This window comes from Stereum hirsutum, assembly GCF_000264905.1.
Source record: "Stereum hirsutum FP-91666 SS1 unplaced genomic scaffold STEHIscaffold_16, whole genome shotgun sequence".
Taxonomy (NCBI): Eukaryota; Fungi; Basidiomycota; class Agaricomycetes; order Russulales; family Stereaceae; genus Stereum; species Stereum hirsutum.
The window spans coordinates 707,600-727,312 of NW_006763146.1; the positions used below are offsets into that span (position 1 = coordinate 707,600).

At 51.0% G+C, this 19,713-nt stretch overlaps 6 protein-coding genes across 6 annotated transcripts; 3 read left to right on the forward strand and 3 right to left on the reverse strand.

Annotated features, from left to right (window-relative positions):
- Positions 1–1,586: 1,586 nt before the first annotated feature.
- Positions 1,587–4,979, reverse strand: STEHIDRAFT_141924 (uncharacterized protein; the record flags this gene model as incomplete). The annotated part of the gene is made up of 10 exons (XM_007308870.1): positions 4,919–4,979; positions 4,785–4,849; positions 4,578–4,725; positions 4,400–4,521; positions 3,999–4,342; positions 3,877–3,927; positions 3,612–3,807; positions 3,432–3,551; positions 1,842–3,376; positions 1,587–1,777 (listed from the first exon to the last, which is right to left on the reverse strand). Coding segments are annotated over exons 1-10 (2,802 nt in total), but the record flags the coding sequence as incomplete, so codon positions are not given.
- Positions 4,980–5,576: 597 nt separating this feature from the next.
- Positions 5,577–6,416, forward strand: STEHIDRAFT_103444 (uncharacterized protein; the record flags this gene model as incomplete). The annotated part of the gene is made up of 5 exons (XM_007308871.1): positions 5,577–5,636; positions 5,703–5,773; positions 5,858–5,908; positions 6,024–6,255; positions 6,304–6,416. Exons 1-5 carry the CDS (start codon positions 5,621–5,623, stop codon positions 6,414–6,416), a joined length of 483 nt encoding a protein of 160 aa, XP_007308933.1. The 5' UTR covers positions 5,577–5,620.
- Positions 6,417–6,601: 185 nt separating this feature from the next.
- On the reverse strand, positions 6,602–8,028 carry STEHIDRAFT_141926 (NAD-P-binding protein; the record flags this gene model as incomplete). Its single annotated transcript, XM_007308872.1, has 8 exons — positions 6,602–6,725; positions 6,782–6,875; positions 6,940–6,977; positions 7,045–7,113; positions 7,190–7,255; positions 7,331–7,471; positions 7,548–7,596; positions 7,684–8,028. 8 exons carry the CDS (start codon positions 8,026–8,028, stop codon positions 6,685–6,687), a joined length of 843 nt encoding a protein of 280 aa, XP_007308934.1. The 3' UTR covers positions 6,602–6,684.
- Positions 8,029–8,754: 726 nt separating this feature from the next.
- STEHIDRAFT_65287 (uncharacterized protein) lies at positions 8,755–15,713 on the reverse strand (the record flags this gene model as incomplete). The annotated part of the gene is given in 20 exon segments (XM_007308656.1): positions 8,755–8,811; positions 8,875–8,959; positions 9,017–9,105; positions 9,174–9,607; positions 9,661–9,820; positions 9,874–9,930; positions 9,990–10,199; positions 10,216–10,358; positions 10,415–10,583; positions 10,646–11,046; positions 11,110–11,831; positions 11,891–12,204; positions 12,250–12,359; positions 12,442–12,787; positions 12,852–13,556; positions 13,623–13,915; positions 13,989–14,108; positions 14,176–14,379; positions 14,418–15,018; positions 15,339–15,713. The coding sequence occupies 20 exon segments, from the start codon at positions 15,711–15,713 to the stop codon at positions 8,755–8,757; spliced, it is 5,595 nt and encodes a 1,864-aa protein (XP_007308718.1).
- Positions 15,714–16,020: 307 nt separating this feature from the next.
- On the forward strand, positions 16,021–17,614 carry STEHIDRAFT_161329 (uncharacterized protein; the record flags this gene model as incomplete). The annotated part of the gene is made up of 8 exons (XM_007308873.1): positions 16,021–16,185; positions 16,245–16,340; positions 16,400–16,424; positions 16,487–16,531; positions 16,590–16,664; positions 16,723–16,802; positions 16,864–17,390; positions 17,476–17,614. 8 exons carry the CDS (start codon positions 16,021–16,023, stop codon positions 17,612–17,614), a joined length of 1,152 nt encoding a protein of 383 aa, XP_007308935.1.
- A 693-nt stretch (positions 17,615–18,307) lies between these two features.
- On the forward strand, positions 18,308–19,232 carry STEHIDRAFT_65533 (NAD-P-binding protein; the record flags this gene model as incomplete). The annotated part of the gene is made up of 5 exons (XM_007308678.1): positions 18,308–18,619; positions 18,709–18,757; positions 18,845–18,985; positions 19,049–19,114; positions 19,192–19,232. 5 exons carry the CDS (start codon positions 18,308–18,310, stop codon positions 19,230–19,232), a joined length of 609 nt encoding a protein of 202 aa, XP_007308740.1.
- Positions 19,233–19,713: the final 481 nt, after the last annotated feature.

Consider the following 19,713-nt stretch of genomic DNA (forward strand, 5'->3'; position numbering starts at 1 on the left):
CGGGAGTTGGGTCTGAACGTTGATACTATTACTAGACTCGACATCATACCATATTGTAGACTCCTCTGCCAAGCACCCGTGATAGAGACCGAGCCGTATATATCTACGGTGTTAGTGGTCAGATAGTATAATATATAACATTAGGATAACCTGGCGTGAACCGGTGTGCACTGTGGACTTACGTTGTCTACTCATCGGAAGACGCGGCATCAGGTTCTCCTGCCGCCGATTGTACTCCCCACTTCTGCCCCAACGCCTCTGCCAGAGAACGGAACTTCGTCATCTCCTCGTCATGGCCTAACTGACCCATACAATCTGCTACTCGTTCGAGAGCATGTATTTCCTCACTTACGAGTACAGTCGGTCTCATGTGAGGCGAGGCGTGATAGAGTGCAAAACACTCCCTTGCAGACTGCAATGCATCTTCAGCGCGATGGGAATCATGATACCTGCAAGAAAGTCTGCAGAGGAAGAAGACCAGATTTGGATTGAATGCGTCAGGGTGGTCCTGCATGAACTTGCGATAGATGTCAACTGCTTCCTCAATTGTTCTCAATGCATCCTCTCGACAGCCGACATCGGCAAGCCGCCTGGAGAGGTTGTGGAGGGACAAGGCGAGACCGGGATTGAATGCCTCGGGGCGATCCTGCGCGAGCTGGCGGCGGATGCGAACCGCCTCCTCTATTGCCCTCAATGCTTCCTCTCGACGACCGACATCTGCAAGCCGGTTGGAGAGGTTGTTGAGAGACTCAGCGAGGGCGGGATTGAATGCCTCGGGGCGGTCCTGCGCGAGCTGGCGGCGGAAGCGAACCGCCTCCTCGATGGCACTCAATGCATCCTCTCGACGACCGACATCTGCAAGGCAGGAAGAGAGGTTGTTGAGAGACGAAGCGAGGGCGGGATTGAATGCCTCGGGGCGGTCCTGCGCGAGCTGGCGGCGGATGCGAACCGCGTCCTCAATTGCACTCAATGCGTCCTCTCGACGGCCGACATCTGCAAGCCGGTTGGAGAGGTTGTTGAGAGACGACGCGAGGGCGGGATTGAATGCCTCAGGGCGGTCTTGTGCGAGCTGGCGGCGCATGCGAACCGCCTCCTCGATTGCACTCAATGCATCCTCTCGACGACCGACCTCTGCAAGCCGGATAGAGAAGTTATTGAGAGACAAGGCGAGGTCTGGATTGAATGCCTCAGGGCGGTTCTGCGCGAGCTGGCGGTAAATGCGAACCGCCTCCTCGATTGCACTCAATGCGTCCTCTCGACGGCCGACATCTGCAAGGCAGGCGGAGAGGTTGTTGAGAGAGTCGGCGAGGGCGGGATTGAATGCCTCAGGGTGGTCCTGCGCGAGCTGGCGGTGAATGCGAACCGCCTCCTCGATTGCACTCAATGCATCCTCTCGACGACCAACATCTGCAAGGCAGGCGGAGAGGTTGTGGAGAGACTCAGCGAGGGCGGGATTGAATGCCTCGGGGCGGTCCTGCGCGAGCTGGCGGCGGAAGCGAACCGCCTCCTCGATGGCACTCAATGCATCCTCTCGACGACCGACATCTGCAAGGCAGGAAGAGAGGTTGTTGAGAGACTCAGCGAGGGCGGGATTGAATGCCTCAGGGTGGTCCTGTGCGAGCTGGCGGTAGATGCGAACCGCGTCCTCTGTTGCACTTAACGCGTCCTCTCTACGACCGATATCTCTAAGCCGGTTAGAGAGGTTGTGGAGAGACCACGCCAAATTAGGGGAGGCAAGGTTTTGTGCAATTGATGTGGTTTGTAATACAGGATGAACCTATTTAGTACCGGATTCACATCAGTAATAGGGATGAAATAAGAGGTCAGACAAGGACATGTACCATAACCCATTGCCGCAGGTTGGTGAGAGCTGGAAACACATTCCTAAGACATACAAGCTCTACCCAGGAGATAACATAGGGAGAGAATGCGTCAAGTGCATCGATGTACTGCTTCTCCATAGGCGATTGCACGAGACAGATGTGTTCAAGCCAGAATCGGCATGCATACGCGATACTGTCAGGCACATCAACCACCGGAAGGGGTCGAAAGATGTATTCATCCCAGAATTTAGAGTATCCCAAACCGGGCACTCCCTCCTTCAATGTCTCAGTTAGAATGCCTAAGCATCGCAAACCAATCCGACGTGAATGCTCAGTCTCATTGATGAAGTATCTATTTGATCGTTCCCGGTGTGTGAGAAAATCATAGAGCGTCAGGTGGAGGAGCTGGATCGGTGTATCATCCGTCTTCCACTCAGTGAAAAGTGGCGAAAGAATATTGAGTACTTCAGCGACGACACCGGCTGTATCACCTAGAAGATGTTCTAGTGACGATTTCGATAAGGGCTGCCGTGAGGCAACTATAGTGCCCACAACAAGTTGATAACCTTGGACAAATTCGTCATCGTCCCATTTGCACGTCCCGAGGACGGTCATGTATAGCTCATCCATCCTTTCCTGGACGGGTGTGACACGTGTGCTGCTTTGTGAGAGGACCTCTTGGAGCTTCGCATCTCGTCCAATGAGCTTGACTCGCCCTATATAGTCCAGAGCTACAGATGCCCACGCGAATAGACCGCTAGCTTTTGCAACGAACGAGTGACATCGTTCGTCGCCAGGCCAATCGGAGCCGTCCAAGTCGTGATCGATTGCAATTGTGGCAAATCGTTCACGGACGTAGGTCGATATATCCGACAGGTTATCGGCATCCTCGAGCTCGATTGTGATGTGGCGAACATGCTGCAGTGGTCGCAAGCGGCGGAGGAGAATCTTCTCCGGACGGGAAGTAACGAAGACACGGAATGTCGGAGGAAGTGCAGGAATTTGGTCGCGAAGAATGGTCATGAGGTCGTCATAATAATCCGAACATTCATCCAAAGCATCTATGATCAGCAGTATGCGCTGATTGGCAAAGGTTGAAGCGTGATGTACTAGAAGTTCGTTGAACTGGCGTATAGGTGGCGCAGACGGAAGCTCTCGCTTCTCGTCTAGAGTGCTACACATGGAGGCCTTGAACTGTGGATTGAGGCCGCTGAGAAGATGCATGAGGGTGCCTACGAAGGCTCGTGGGTTGTTCCTATCGCTGACAGCACGCTCAAAGAAGAACGAAAGAAGGACGACGTCTCTGGATGATGCATCGAAAGCGACTGTATGTGCAAAAGCAGTCTTCCCTGCGCCGGGAGGTGCAGTGAGCCAGAAGATGCTCGCTTTGTCATCCTCGGTGTCGAACCAAGACGAGAAATTTTGCAGCAAAGAGGTCCGAGTTCCGCGCATGCAGGCCCGGCTTTGATTCCAAGTTGCGTCGCGGGCGAAGGGCAGCTGTAATAGCACGGCTTCCTGTCTTGCAGAAGCACTTTCTTTCCTGCTGTCCTGGACTATACCAAATTGAAACGTAAGAGATTTGGACCAAAACCAAAGCATAACACTCACCTTCCTTCCGGGTATCAACGATGACGGCGGTGTCGAATTCTTGTCGCAATTCGCGCACCTTTCTTCGACATTCTTCAAAACGAGTCTTCATATTGGTGAACGGTGCTACGATTGCACGTGCTTCAATCGAACATCAACTGTCCGTTGCTTTCCCCTGTGATAAAGGTGTGGACATCTCACCTGCAAATCGGTGCGCCATGCATGTGTCTATCAAGCAAGCCCCCTCTTGAGTTAATACCACAGCTCGTAAGACTATACTCTCTCTCCCACCGACTGGTGCTAGATCCTTGCATGAGGCTACGTAGGCGAGCATGGCAGAAATCTCTTCCGCGAGCTGTCGAGCATCTGCATCCAGCTCCTGCTGAGCCTTAGCAGCCTATGAAGCATGTTTAAACGCAAACAGATGACCATGAGGCACATAATATCGACAAAATCTGAGACCAACCTTGTAGAGACAGGTTACGACAGTCCAGGCGACTTTGATCATCGGATGGGCCTGTTCCAGTTGGAAAAATGAGCGCTAAACTATCTTGGCCCAGGCTACTATTGACCATGTGAAGAACGTACCGTTGATAGCTCGTCCCCCACTTTGACCACAGCGTCCAACATTGCGACCAAGACCCCAATGACCTGCTCGCTGTCGAGCTTCTTTGCACCCTCAGCGATTGATTGAGCCTGGGTGCCAATAGACACCGCAGTATCCACAGTGCCAGAGACCGTGGAGGTGAACTTGCTAGCGTCCCGCTGCGCAAGAGTCAGACGAGAGTTTGCGAGAGAAGACGTGGCAGCGTCGAGTCCTAGGTCGTCGAGAAACGTAGGCGGGGTATCGTCGATGACAATGCGAAAGAAGCACTCGATGGGATCGGCTTTTGAGTCGACGGGTACTAGTTTGATCGTCTTCCCTGTGCTGCCTGTCTCTGTCCTGTTAGAAGTCTGTGGGTGTAAGGATTTTATGACGGTGCAAGTACCTTCCGGCAGAAGCTCGATAACTAAGCCCTCGTACTCTCCGAGAGCACGATTTCCGATACTCCCGATGCGGCTCTTATAGAGAATGCGAACGTGGAGAATCGATGAAGGGCGGACGTTCGTGCTTGAGAACCACCGTATCAGTAACTCCATCGAGACGACATGACGTCCAAATCTTACAATTTCATGCTTTGGATTGCCTGGAGCCGTGTCTTATTGGCAGAATCCTTCGCTCCAACGCTCTTCTGAGCAGTCAAGCCATCGATGTCGACCTCCAGGCGCGTCCTGGGCAAATTCTTCTCATCCAGACCAGCCGTAACCGCGAAATCTACCACATAGCGAACGCGCTTCAGCTCCATGGTGAGGAAAGGTTGGAGATATGCGAACCGGATAGTGTCACCGTCATTCCATCTGCGTTTATTCCGGCTAGAGATGGGGACGCGTTGGCAGGCCTAGGAAGTCCGAATATTGCAATTTACATCAGTAAAGACGGCTCCTAGCAGAACAGAGACATGACGTACTCGACAACTAGACCTGGTTTGATCTTGTGCATAGTGATAACTATCTCTGGATGTACTGAGGAAGGCGACGCGGTGGTTAATGCGAAGGGCAAGAAGCGCCGAAAGTGTCGTCTCTGAGCATGGGCCTGAGGCGCTGTGGGCTGAGGGTAAGTAGCGTGGGGATGAGGAGGCAGTACAGACACGGGAATCCTAAGAAAAGATATATCCAGGCTTCATCCACAGCCTCGGTGTTTGAGAGCAAAACGTTTACAAGGTGCTCTATAAGTATAGCATGCCGTGAATCAGTCCAGGATGAACCATATATTCTTAACATTTATTGAGGCTATAGAGCGGGGGAAGCCTGAGTAGACGGGAATTTCGAGAATAAAGGAGACACCTAGGCTTCACTCACAGCCTCGGCATTTGAGAGTAAAGGTGATCAATGATAAGTATCATATATGGCGCATCACGATTCAGCTCAAGGTGAACTCAGTCTATTTTCTCCGTAGATTATGCATTTACCAGTGCGTCAGGAGAAGGGAAGTCCGAGAGAAAAGCAAGCGAGCCTGTCCCTGCAACTTGGGAGAGTTTATGATCGTGGGAAACATCACCTTCGAACTTAGCCCCTGATTAAGTGGCCCAGCATTCCTTGCCTTACTCCAAGTTACTCCGGTGCTCTCGTCAACCACACTCTTGCCTCACGAACGAAACAATCGACCAAACATGGCCTCTCATGATTGTGCTGTCATCCATCTCCATGACTTCCTGAACAACCAATTCTGATATTGATATTCTCGTCATGCAGCGAAGTCGCAATATGCTGCCGCAGCTCACGTACCCCTCATACAATCCCCCAGCTTGCGTGTCCCGAAACCGGTACGTTTATAATTCTGACCGTTTGGAGAAGGTATTATTCGCAGGCAAAGGTTAGTGACAGGATGTTCGCGCTCGCGATCACAGGTAGAACTTCCACCAGACATCCATCCTCTACCAGACAACGTGAACGCCTATGTAATAAGCCCCTTCATCCCCATTCTCACTCGTATTCATCCTCTGACACGTTTTGAATCCTATAACAACACCAACACCAACACACCTTCCTTCCTTCCTCTCTGTCCCTCCCCAGTTCGTCTACCCCTTCACCCTCGAACCCCACGTCCTAACCCTCGAAACCTCCCGTCGCCAAACTCTGTCCTCGCACGCCGCACGCCGGACAAACTACCTCCATCTGCGCGAAGAAGACAAGATGCGTCGGCAGAGAGAAAGGGAAGAGGCGGAGCAGAAGCGTAAGATGGAGGCGTTGCGGAAGATCGCACCCGGGTTTGAGCCGAGTGGGGGGCCGTTGGTACCTAGTCCGAGTCCGATGAGGGCGAGTTTTGGAGGGATGGGGATAGGGGGTGGAGAAGAAGGCAAGGATGGGAGGGGTGGGGAAGGAGGAGGAGGACAGGGAGAGGGTGGTACGAGGGTGAAGGATGTGATGGAGGATTTGGTGGATCGGTTGGCTGCTATGGATTCGTGAGTGCGGTACCTACGTCGCTATATATTGACCCCCTCCCACCGCATGATTATATCGACGGGGAAGGATTGTCTTTTCATCATACTAGATATGTTGAATGCTTTGTCCTCCAAAAATACGAGCAGAATATACACAACATGAACAGGGCTGTAAGTAAACCCGATAAGCTCATTGTATGTTGCGCTTCCAAAAATACCAATTTTCCAAGAGCGAGTACAGTTACATCGTCATACAACTTCAAACTTCCTCCAAACTTCCCCCGCAGACACGCTCAATCGAAGAACAAACCGCCATCCAAGAACGTAGTTTGCCCTACAGACGAAACGTAAGCCAAAAGGCACTGCACACGAATAAAAACTCTAGCCCACCGGTCATATATTGTGACTGAGGAGATGCCACATACGAAACCCAATGAGCGATATCTTCTGGGTATCCGACTTTGGCGTTAGGTACTTCCAAGAGCTTAAAACAAGTTCAGGATATTAGAATCGTGATATAAGTGAAGAGGAAGGGAAAGTGTGCGCACCTGTTTGAGAGGATCTAGTCCTAGCCCCGGGAAGTTTGCTGTGATTGCGGTTCAGGAGCTATGGTATGGTATGGCTGAAAGGGGAGATATTGACAGGAAACATACTCATTGGAGTGTCAATGACACCTGGTGCGTACGCGTTGACCGTGATTCCGTATTTTGCGAGGTCAAGCGCTTCATGAACCATTATCACAACCGCATTAGGTTTTGTGCGATGACTCCGAGGACAGATACTTTATACGACACGAACCAGATACTTGCGTCAATGCCCGTACCGCAAACTTTGACGTAGAATATGGACCAAGATTGGCGAAACCTGAGCAACCGCACATCAATCAATCTCGAGTACATATGACCTCTTGGTAGCCCAATTATAATAATATCCACGCACCTTTCTTGCCAGCCATAGAGCAAGCCCCAATGATACGCCCGCCATTGCCTTGCTTGATCATCTGTATCGCTGCATATTTATAACATAGAATCGCGCCTTCGACGTTGACGGACCAGACGCGTCGGTAGTCCCCTAGGTTTGCTATACATGGGATAAGAAATTGCTTCTGAGTTTCATGGCAGGATATGGGTAGCACTTCAGGTGACCTCGGACGTACCGTCCTGTATTGCTTGAGGCAAAGAACTTACGCCAGCATTCGCCACCATCTGCACAAAAACATGGGTCAGTGTGCTGGGCATGCATAAAGTCAAGCAAGCGACAAAGGGTCAAGAAGATACCAAACCTAAGCGCACAATATCTAGTCTACCCAATTCAGTCACACATTTCTCCACCATCTCCTTCACCTCACTCTCCTCTCTCACATCCACACAAAGCACGACCACCTTCCTCGCCTCCCACTCCTTCTCCTTCTCCTTCGCGTCCGTTCCTAAGTCTATTTTAAAGGTCTCAGTGATCTCAGCCGAAAGCCCCCGTAGAGCGTCAACCTTCGCAGCAATATCTCCGAGCGCGATAGAATATCCATCGCTAGCGAGACGAAGGGCTATCGCACGACCGATTCCCTGTGCTGATCCGGTGACGAGGGCGACGCGACGGCCGGTGAAGGGTGTGAATGTTGTAGTAGCGGGCGATTCGGACATCTTCGAATGTGAGAGGCGACTAGCTCTAGTCCGATATCATGCAAGACTCGAATGGTACTTATGGCTTCTCGCAGTCTGAGAGGGGCGTGGAATCGACAAGCCTTGTTTGAACCTCGTGGTCGTTTTACGGTTCTTGAATTACGACATGCTCGCTGGAAGACCGAGGAGAACCAGGAACTGGGTTGACTTACATACACAGCAGAAGATCTAGATGTAAGTCAGCTGGGTTCATGATTAGAGGCTTGTCCAATTGCAATTGGTAACGTCGGTAATCTGATCCAACGGCCACCAACCGAGCTGCAAGAGACAGCAAGAGACATACTACGGAACCACCATAATTGACGGGCTGCGCGGCGATTGTGTCATTGTTGCGATACCTTTTGAGGAAGAAACACGAGGAAGTTGATTCTAGGTGAGCGGGTTTCCGATCTTGGGCGGCCAGGCATGACGGATGATACAGTGGCAGGAGGCTCGAACGATACCCGTTAAGATTTTGAGCACTGTCAACGCGATGATGCCGAACACTGGCTATAAAACACACGCTGAATAGTATACAGCTTTCCATGCTTCAGAGAAGAGAAAAGTATCACCTGCGGAGATTGAGACACAGATGAGTGAGAACAGTACAAGCAAGTGGGAGGAGGAGGATATTCGATCTTACGCTATTTATGATATACAAGTTTTATTTTGATAAGGATCTGCTAATGATACATGCTGAACTTCCTTTTACATGATATCTGAACGACACAAAGGACAACTCGACGAGTGACTGGTATTGAACCACTGTAATACAACGTTAAAATACGCTTCGGACGATGAGATGCATGAGCATAATGATGTACGGACCTTGTACAGACACGATGAGTGGAAACGATTCTTGCACGTCTTGCAGGGTTTGTTGGGTAGAGCACCATCCATGACGCTGATGATGCTATATACCAAGATGATTCATTCAATGGACAGCACAAGAAGACGGGGGAGTACTTACGAGTAACAGATGGCACATTCGCCCTGCCCTTCGAAATGCAAGGATACATTCTTCTTGAAGAGGCTCAAGGCATCTATGATATGTCCATTCTGTAACGGGAGTTAGAGACTCGCCGACTGTATCTAGAGAAAGGGTCGACAAGCGGTCCTCCACTCACCTGTGCCCAAACAATCTGTTGCACGCCCAGTAACCAACCTCTCCACCTACTCTCCGTCACGCCCACGCGCTGCGAATCCTTAACCTCGATCCCATGGAGAGGCCAGTCAGCCGGAACCTTCAGCGTGATTGTCAGATGCTGCTCGTCCACTGTATATACCGCCGTGACCTCGTTGACATTCGTGGCGACTTTGATTGAGAGGTTCTCGTCGTCGAGTTCGGAAGTGACGCGCCGGATCCGGAGCTGTACGAGCTCGGTGTTGATAATCACGGGAGAGAAGTGTTGAGAGGTGTAGTTGGTGACTGACGCTGAAAGATTGCGATCTTTACAGTCGTGAAGCCAGGAACGGATGAGTGACGGGATGGTGAGAAGGGCACGGTAGTAAAGGTGTGCAGTGAGTAGCTTCAAACTGAGTGTATCGTCCGGATCGTAAGCTGCATGGCGTGGATCAGTGGTTGTGCAAAGCATAGATGTTAGAATGCCTTACATGACAGGTAATGTTCGTTGATAGACCAAAGATCGAGCTTGAATGCCTTGCCAAGTCCATTCCAAAGATTCAGGATGTTGAGGACGAGGGGGATAAAATTTGATGCTACGAGATCAAGGTTCCGAATTTGCTCGGTGTATCCGGAGCGGACTTTCATGGACTATGCGTACTTATCAGCAGTAATAAAAGTCACAGGAATCCAAGGTTACCTACAGTATCTGTGAAAAGATCGAATGCAATCATCCATCCTAATAGGCATGCGAATACTCTCTACAAACCAGTCAAATAATAAGCAACGAATCCACGACGGAGTAATCGAAGACACGTACAGGATCCCTGTGATCCTCAAGATCACTCGAGTCTAAGGTCATCTCCAGAATGCTGATGAGCTCTGCGGGCAGCTCAGGCTTGACAGTTGATTCGGTATCGACGCCCACCTCGATGACGAGGTACTCCGTCCGCTTCTTAGCCGCTTCTTGCAGTAGATCATAGGCCATCTTCTGTACATCCGGCGAGGGATCTAGCAGGAGATGGACCATCTGAGACCGTAGAAACGTTAGAAATTGCTGAGTTTTTGAGATAATGTGCGTGTACCTCTGCAAGTGTGTTCTGGTTAATCAACGAAGTTGGGAGTGTCTGAACGATTGAGAGCGCAGCTTCACGGCATAATGAGCGCGGTGTCGAAGGCTTGGCAGATTCTATGTGCGGCCGCGTCAGTACCGTGAATGGATAAGCCAGTCCAGAGAAGACTGACTTGGCTGAGCAGCAACAAGGTCACGCAGGAGACCAAGGATCGTCATCTGTCGTTCCTGCCAGTCCGCTTTCAGGGCCTTATTGTACACCACAAGATCCTGAATCATCTGAATAAGCCTGACCGTCCTCCATAGGACGACCAAAGTCTCGTCATCTTCGAACGAAGCGTTCTGTCATGAATTTACGATGAGCCCATCGGTCATGTCCACACTATTATTCTAGTGCCACTCACCTCGAGATTGTTCTCGATGATATCAAAGATCAGATCCCAATGACTCCCGGGCACGTTCTGTAAAAGTGGCACCATGTCCATGAAGACGCCTGTCATCTCACTCTGCACATCGTCATCGATACCGTCCTCGTCTTCGTCCTCATCATCGTTCCCAGTAATCCACTTCTGGCATGTCTTCATGAAGTTCACGGCTCGGGGCTGCGGCAAGAAAACGACGTCGCTTTCAGGATCAGGTGCGGAGGCGGTGAGACGACGGAGCAGGGTGAGACCCTCGGTATTAGCTTTGCTGGGAGATATACCGAGGATTCCGGCGGCGAGTTCGTTTCGGTAGCGCGCGAGGAGAGGTGGCTCAGAGCCTTGACGGGCAATGGCATGGACGATGGCCAGGGAAGTTTGAGGGGCTACAAGACCACATTGAGTAAAAGGAATTTCCGAAGGGCGCATTGATAGGAGATGAGACTTACCACCTCTCTCTAATCTCCTAGCAAGCATCATCCACTGCTCAGTATCCGCCTTGCCCGCATCGACAAGCACATGCTTCAATACTTCTAACAATACCCTTGACGTCCTATATGTATCTTCCTTCTTCCCGTCTTCTACCAGACTCAACAGCAAGTCCTCTATCCCATCCTGACTCGTGGTCACCCGGCCCTTGCCTTCCGCAACCGGAAGAGCAGCTTTAACGACTTTTACATGCCAACTTCCTCCAGCCGTATCGCTCGGCGGAACAAGTAAATAAGCCTGCATCATCTTCGCTCTCTCCCTCAAGCCTTCGAGGACTTCCTTGTCCAGACCAGTGCGGAATACTTCGCTTTCTATGACCGGAAGCTGGATGCTTTCCTCGGCGTAAGTTGCGAGGGCAATGAAGTGCTTCAGTGCCCAGATGTTTGATCTGGCTTTGTAGAGGTCGGATGTGAAGGTCTGAAGGAGAGCGGAGACGAGGCGTGCATATGAGCTGAAGCCGATTGAGTCGAAGGATGTAGAACCGGACTCGAGCGTGGGAGATGAGAATGTTGAAGGCGGAGGGACGAGTGATTGTGTGATGGCAAGTATAGGGTGGGCGGGTGTAGAGCGTAGTGAGGAAAGCTTGATGTCCAATTGGTGGACAGTGGGGAGTATATCACTGTGCAGAGATGAAGGAATGCCTGGAATATCATCAGACGCCACTCGGAGAATATCTTCCGGACTAAAATCGAAGAGTTAGCATGGCCAAGCACTCGTGAAGAAGACGGAACGTGACCATACCTCGCCCGCACATTCACATCCCCCAAAACATCCGCCAACTTCGCTTTCAAACCATCCAATACCGTACCCTCACTACCCTTCACGCTAGCCCACGCAACCCAAACGTTCTTCGCCGTACTCTCCATCTTGCTGCCTACCAGCTCGTCCAAAGACTTCGGTAGTAGGTAGCCAACGATAAAGGCCTCGACGAACAAGCTCGGGTTCTGCTCTCCAAGGTCCGGACGGACCTTGAGTGAAACCGCCACGAGCCGAAGTAAAGTTTCGAGTTGACTGAAGGACGACGAGATTGGCGATGGGAGTGACTCTGATTCGGACTCATCGGAAAAGGCAGTGGTAGAATCGGACGGGATGGTGTCGACAACGAGTAACGAGGTTGACTGCTGAGTGAAGGAACCGACGAGGAGTTGAAACAAAGTTTCGAAGGAAGAGGGTGTGACGAAGGGTTCTAATATAAAGAAAAAAGAACAGTCTGGATAAGTGTCCGCCAAAAATGGAAGTAAACGCGCAGAAGAAATACGTACTCGAAGATCGTATGATCCTCTCCAGCAAACCGACTGCCTCTCGACTTCTTCCTGCGCTTCCACCGCTGGTAGCATCCCCGAACAGCGTCATCAAGACCTCATCAAACTCCCTCTCCTCTGGGTGCATCTCTGCCACCCAACCATCACCCTTTCCTTCCCTACCCTGAGCATGACCTTTCTCGACGGCATCAAGCAGAGCAGGAAGAGCACCATACACCATAGAAGGAGCCGACGATAAGGAAATAAGGATCGAGCGCCACAACCCGAGCGTGAGCTGCATATCTGAAGGTGTTCGAGAAGCGAGGTACGCCATGAGAAGGGAGGGAGATATGAGGAGAAGATGAGCCGAGTGTTTGTTCATGGTGTCGTCAACGAGCTATACGTATGGACTCAGCATCTGAATGGGCTAAAAATATAGAGATAATGGGAAATTGGCTGACCTCTGAAAACTCCTTGTCGCCCCAAACAATACCCTCAAACACTTGAAGTACGTCTTTCAACCCGTCCAATGCACGCGCCCTCTCCTGTGCCCGGGCGTCACCGACAGCTTCATCCAAAACAACCTTACACCTCTGCGCAGCATGTATCACGACTTCTCTCACCATCTCGCTCACCCTCTCTTTTGCCTTTGTGCCCTCCTCGAAAACATCATACATCGTCTTCAAAGTAGTTGTGACGAGTCGAGAGGACGCCGGCGATGACTCTGCTGTGGGCTCAGATGGGGCGTGACTTATCGAATGCGTGAATGCCTCCCAAGCAGCCTCAAACAGAGTCGCATCCATCTTCTCGAGACCTTGCAAGCCCTCCGCAACTATCCTTCCAAACGACTTCACCTCGACTTTGAGTCGTCCTTCGCTGACCTCTTCCCAGACCTTCTTGTACTGATCTTTCACCATCTCCGTGACTGCGCCATGGGTCTCGGAAACTTGTGCGTCTGACTCGGGTTGTTGCGAAGAGCGGAGTCTCCGGATGATGAATGAGAGACATTCGAGCAGAGATGTTAGGAAGGCCGCGGAGGTGGTCGAACGATCCAGGGAGGAGAGGGCACGACCATCGATGGCAGCCCAGAAGGATGTGAAGAGCTCGGAGGCGGGATAAGTTGAGGTGGAAGACGACGGGTCGGCATTGTCGCTAGACAAAAGGATCTGTACGCATGACAAGAAAGCCCGTCAGTGACTGCTCGGCGCAATTCAGGATGATATAGAACCCACGGAAGAGGGTATTGTCGAAAGGATGATAACGATCGTCGGGTAACCTTGTGTCGGAGAACCCGAGCAGCCCAGCTCGAGGAACTGGAGGAATTCGGAGTAGGCCTTTGAGCGGTGTGGTGGAGCATCTGGCTGTGGCTCTGGTTGTGCCGGTGGCTGAGTCGATTGTTCAGCATGGGCTTCATCTTCATCGTCCGAGCCGTCCTCATCCTCGTCATGCTCATGTTCCCCATCCGGTCGTGGACTTGACTGTGCCGCATCAAGCTTGGCTCCTAGCTCCCAAGCGGTAGGATGGTCTACAAACGAGGTGCTGCATGAGCATGACGAACGGAGCACGAGGAGAGGGAGGAAGCATAAAGAATGGCGTACCTTTCAAGAACAGCAGAAGAGGTTTCCACATAGCGGTCCGAACGAGTGGGTCTGGTTCCACGAACGCTGACCTCAGAACAGCAACACTCAGAAGTTCGACGAGCTCGTTCTCCATAGCACCTACGAATACATCAGTCGAGTTAGCCATGTCGTGGAAAAATATGAATGATGGGAAATCGACGCCTACCTTTATTGGTGAGAAGTGCTGCTAGAACGTTCCAAGTCGCTGTCCTCACTACAGGTTGCCCGTGACCAAAGGAACCATCTTCACCGGGGTCAGCGAATGGACATGGTGAAGCGTGATGTAGCGATGACCATAATTCGGGGGACGATAAAATCGGCATGAGTTGTGTCGTGAATGTGCGAGTCTCTGAGATGGGAAGGTTTAGGCCTCTAGTTGCGAATTAGAAAGGACTTGACCAAACATACCTATGAGATATTGCAACACTCCCAGTCCTCCGATCCTTAACCTCGCCCTCCTATCCACCTCACTCTCCTCATCCACATCGGCCTTCTTTTCCACCTCGACTTCCCGCTCTTCTCTCTTCACTTGCACCGGCCCTCTGCCCCTATTTGGGCGTCCAGCGCCATGGTGATGATGTGAAGAATGCGACACTGCCACCTGAACCGGATTCAAATATAGATACAGTCCAGCGGGGTCCATAACCGCTCTCTGGACGAACGACAGCAATCCTGTTACGAACTCTCCTTCCAAAGATAACGTCGGCTTTTCCTGTTCCTTCGGCTTTTCTGGGTCTGATTCCGTTTCCGGTGAGGAGGGAAGAGGTATAGAGATGCAGTCGGTCCAGGATCTGCGGGCGTAGGAAGCTACTTGACGGTCGACATCTCTGGAAGCCATTGACCAGGCTCCGAGGACGGATTCAGCCTGATCTTGAGTTGATATTTCGCGGAGATGATAGAGGAGAGTGTTCCGGAGTGGTGTGAGCCGGAGGAACGAGACATGGAGAGATGTGGCGAGCAGACGGATGCGGCGAGATGGGTGGAGGAATAGGGATGGGAGGTGGTGTAGCTAGCAGAAATGAGAAGACAAAACGATTAGTTTCATAAAGGAGACTGATTTAAGATCAACGAGAACTGCTGGTGCAAAGTGTTTAAATGACATTGTGTTCATTAGTCGACTAAAAGCCATGGCAGTAACTCCTCAGACGCCACATTCGGCCAGTTACCTTTACGAGAATCAGATCCGACGAGCACATCTAACCAAAATATGGACCCATTCACAGGTGATAGTCTGGTCATATCTTTGCTATAGAGCCGCGACTTTCGCAGATCACCTCTCAGGAGGTTTCGGCAAAAGAATTGTGGTAAAGAGCAGTTATAAGTACGTACCCATACCGGCATCGCAACCTCCAGTGTCGACTCCGTATCATTACCTCTCCCGACCCACGAGCTCATCAACTCCTCCAAAGCCTTTCCCTTCGTCACTGCATCCTTCTTACTCAGCCTTCTCAGCACGACGACGAGGTCTGGTGGTAACACCTTTGCTAGTCCAAGGCTATCTAAGGGGTCCTGCTGAACCGGCGCAGGTTTCAAAGGAGGAATGTACACTTTCTTCTTCGGCTCTGCCTTCGCCTTCGCCTTGTCCTTTCCCTTCAATCTTTTATCCTTCGGAGGAGGGGCTTGGCCCTCATCATTCTTGCCTGATTTACGCGCATGTTTTTTGCGAGTACCGGAAGATGCGGATGACTTGGTGGGCTTCGGCATAAAGACAAGGTAATGACAAGAAGAAAAGTATATGGATGAAGGTGGCGGTAAAGAAAAGCGTTAGGGGTGAAGGGCAAAAACAAAAGAGGATTATCCAAAGTTCGTGTGGCGTAGTGTTGTGGCCAATCGTTCGCGTGCGTCATCAATTTCGGAGTCACGGACGGTCGATCTTGCAAAGACGGAACCGCCGGACCGCCGTTTCCTCAGGTGCCACATCAACCAGCTCTCGAAAGTCTTTGGGGGGTTTGTGAGTGTTCGTAGACTTTGCTCTTCTAAACTGCCCACATAGGTCGTGTCTGAGCCAGTCATGCCTTCCTCTGGGTTGTCCAGCTCCTCTTACTCTGCGTCTCCTCAGCAGCGGCTAACCGCGGTCGTGTCTCATCTTCGCAGAGAACGGAAACTCAAGGTCGTTGTAACTCGCGATCTTGGTCCAGATGTTATGCCAATACTGAAGCAATGGGGCGACATAGAGGTCTGTGGACAGTGTGTGTTAGTGCTTCTGTGAATATATGCTCATTATACGAATCATAGCTTGTGACTTGGCCGGAGGATCGAGCCTGCGAAAGACAGTGGCTCCTGGACAATATTCCCGGCGCGTCTGGTATAATCGTCATGCTCACAGACAAGGTTAGATTTGTGTGTGTGAGACGTTGAGAGCTTATCATTTACATTACTATGCTGAAAAGGTCGACGATGAGCTACTGGAGAAAGGTAGGGACGGATCACTGAATCGTTGTCCGAAACTCTCATGTCTGACCGTTGTACAATCAAAGCGGGACGTCAGCTGAGGATCGTCTCTACTATGTCAGTTGGATATGGTAGGTTATATTACGAATATCACTTGCGTACGAGGACGAATGCGTTATCATCCATCAGAGCATGTCGACCTTCGGGCTATCTCACGAGCTGGAGTACGACTTGGGTTTACACCCGATGTTTTGACGGACGCAGGTATAAATACCTCGATATCTAGCCCCACACATTTCTACTTGCTCACGAAATGGTGAAGTTGCCGACTTGTCTGTCATGCTCGCTTTGATGGCTAGCCGCAATGCTGGCCAAACCGCATCCATAGTGCAAGCCGGCAATGTACCTATCCCATGTCCTCACTTGTCATTCATTTTTCTTACAATATATCCTCTGTACACAGTGGCCGAACTCCCCGTGGGCTCCCTTTAAATTCTGCGGCCCCCAACTCAGCACCTCTCAATTCTCTCCAACGCGCACCGTCGGCTTCCTGGGCTTCGGTCGCATCGCACGCGCCACCCTCGCCCGTCTTATTCCCTTCGGTATAACTCATTGCATATATACCACTCGCTCCTCCTCCTCCTCAGAAACCGACGAGGACCCCACTCTCAAACCCTACCTCTCGGCGACCAACCCTCTCTCCTCCCTCAAATCCATTACCCGTGTCCCCCTCCCCACCCTCGCCGTCGAATCCGACGTTCTATTCGTCTTAGCACCAGGAGGACCCGAGACACATCATATAGTGGGTGAAGAGTTCTTGAAGGGCATGAAGAAGAGTGCGGTATTGGTAAATACTGCGAGAGGGACGCTTGTTGATTCGGAGGCATTAGCTAGGGCCTTGAGGGAGGAGTGGATTTGGGGGGCGGGATTGGACGTTGTGGAGGGGGAGCCGAAGATCGGCGTGGATCACGTTTTGCTGAAGGAGCCGAGGTGCGTTTACTGATTCTGGGAATCAGTATTCAGTGTTGAGTGGAAGTCATGGAGCATTAAAGGCTAATTCTCGGTGGCGATTTAGATGTGTGATTTTGCCGCATATTGCGAGCGCGACATTCGAGACGCGGAGAGGGATGGCTACGCTTGCTGCGAAGAACTTGTTGGCGGCCCTGGATGGAGGGGATATGCCGTCCGAGCTGGATCTGAAAGGACGAGCATGAATTTTGTATGTAACTAGGTGCGTTCAAGGTAGCAACTTCTGCCAAGAAAGTCTGGTCGCTCTAATATGATGCCAATAGACGTGACACGATGTACCCAATCCATGCACTACTATATTAGTGCTGAAGTGTGATGTCCTCTGTATAGTTCCTGACCAGGAACATACTCGGCCATGGACGTGTGCTGATGTTATTTTGAGGGTCTCATCTCGCTCACATTCCTTAGAATAATTTCCAGCGAGTTGTCGTGAAGCGAAGCAGACGGATAAGTATTGTTTTCATTCTGTTGATGACTTGGTGACTGAGGAATACTTAGCACGCTCGGCCCTCTTCGATAGAAGGTCGAGGCCATATTCTGTTTTGTGCGCTTACTTCGATTTCTGCATCACTTATTCACCCGTGTTGATGTCTCCTCCGGATATATCATCAAGCAGCATGGGAATGGCCGAGAAGTCCCAGGGAATTCCGAGTACACTATCTGGTCCTGAGACCAGATAGCATACGAAAGGTATCGTACCTACGACCATCTGATCCACATATCTACCTTTATGTAGCTCAAGATTTGATCGGTTTACCAACTCCTGGAATGCAATCCGGGACCGGAGAAGCGTGCACCTACCTTCTCACCTCAGTCCCACCTATAAGTATAGTCTCGATGGGATATTTCCTTATTGTTCTTACTCCTTCCACACTAAGATGCCACCCTCCACATTCACTCCATTCGCGGGTCGCCGCGTCGCCCTCGTAACAGGCGCAGGATCAGGAATTGGGCGCGCCATAGCTTTTCGTCTCGCAAGTGACGGATACTCAGTAGCGTTGAATGACATACCTGGGAACAAAGAGGCTCTGGAGGCGCTCTCGGCCGAGATCACTGGCGGCGAGAAGGACTCAGTGCATCCAGAATGGGAGGTCCAGAAGGTAGCTGTGCTTTGTGCGGACGTCACAGATGAGGATGCTGTGAAGGATATGGTCGAAGGTTGTGTTAGGGAGTTGGGGAGGTTGGATGTGGTGAGTCATCTCTGTCCTTCAGTGACTTCACTTACATTATACATCGGTTTGGCTGTGTGCTCTGCTAACGATGTGCTTTTGTTTTGCAGATGGTAGCGAATGCCGGAATCGGTGCCGCACCTGAGCCAATATACCAAGGTACGTCGGCGGTATGAAACCAATCTTGTTCGAAACCTTTGGAGAAAGAGTCATCGACTCACGGTTTCGATGCTACTTCATCCACAGCAACTATCAAAAACTATCGACGCGTCTGGTCTGTGAACGTCGAAGGTGTACTCTTCTGCTATAAGTATGCCTCTATCCAGATGATCAAGCAGGGAAATGGCGGCCGCATCATAGGCGCTTCCTCCATCGTAGGCAAGAAAGGTAATTCAAGTCATGCTGTCCGATTGATCCTACTGGTTGGGGTGTCTGACTGTCTCTCTCTAGGATACAAGAACTTCGGCTCGTACTCAACATCTAAGTTTGCGATACGTGCGCTGACACAAACTTCCGGTCTGTCTGATCTCTCGTTAACCTTTGTAGCGAGGTATTTCATGTACTGATAGCTTCCCTCCGTGACCATGGCTTAGCGCAAGAGCTCGATGAGTTTGGAATCACAGTCAATGCTTAAGCGCCCGGTCTCATCGACACCCCGATGGGTATGTATTTCCTAACCTTTTGTCTTCGATTATACCACAGCTTAGGCTATCTTAATTCCACACGATATAGCCCATGCCGCCGGCAGCGCAGATGCGGTGAAGGAGGTATGCAAAACTTCTTCATTATTCTCTCAATACTGCTACGTGCTTCATTCACTGAACATAATTCTTGCATGTGAAATTCGATTATTCTGCAGGCCATGGGACTCTTCAATGCCACCCTCGGCGTTCCGGACGATATCGCTAATTGGGTTTCCTATGTGGCGTCTCCTCAATCCCAATTTATGACCGGTAGGCACCCTTCAAAACGACACTCACACTCACTATAAGTATTCCGGTACTGATGTTTCTCTTGTACCACCAGGACAAAGCACCATCATAGACGGTGGAATCCACTTTGATTGATTGGTAGGAAGGCAATGCTGCGGAGAAATACTTCTATCGGTGTATCGA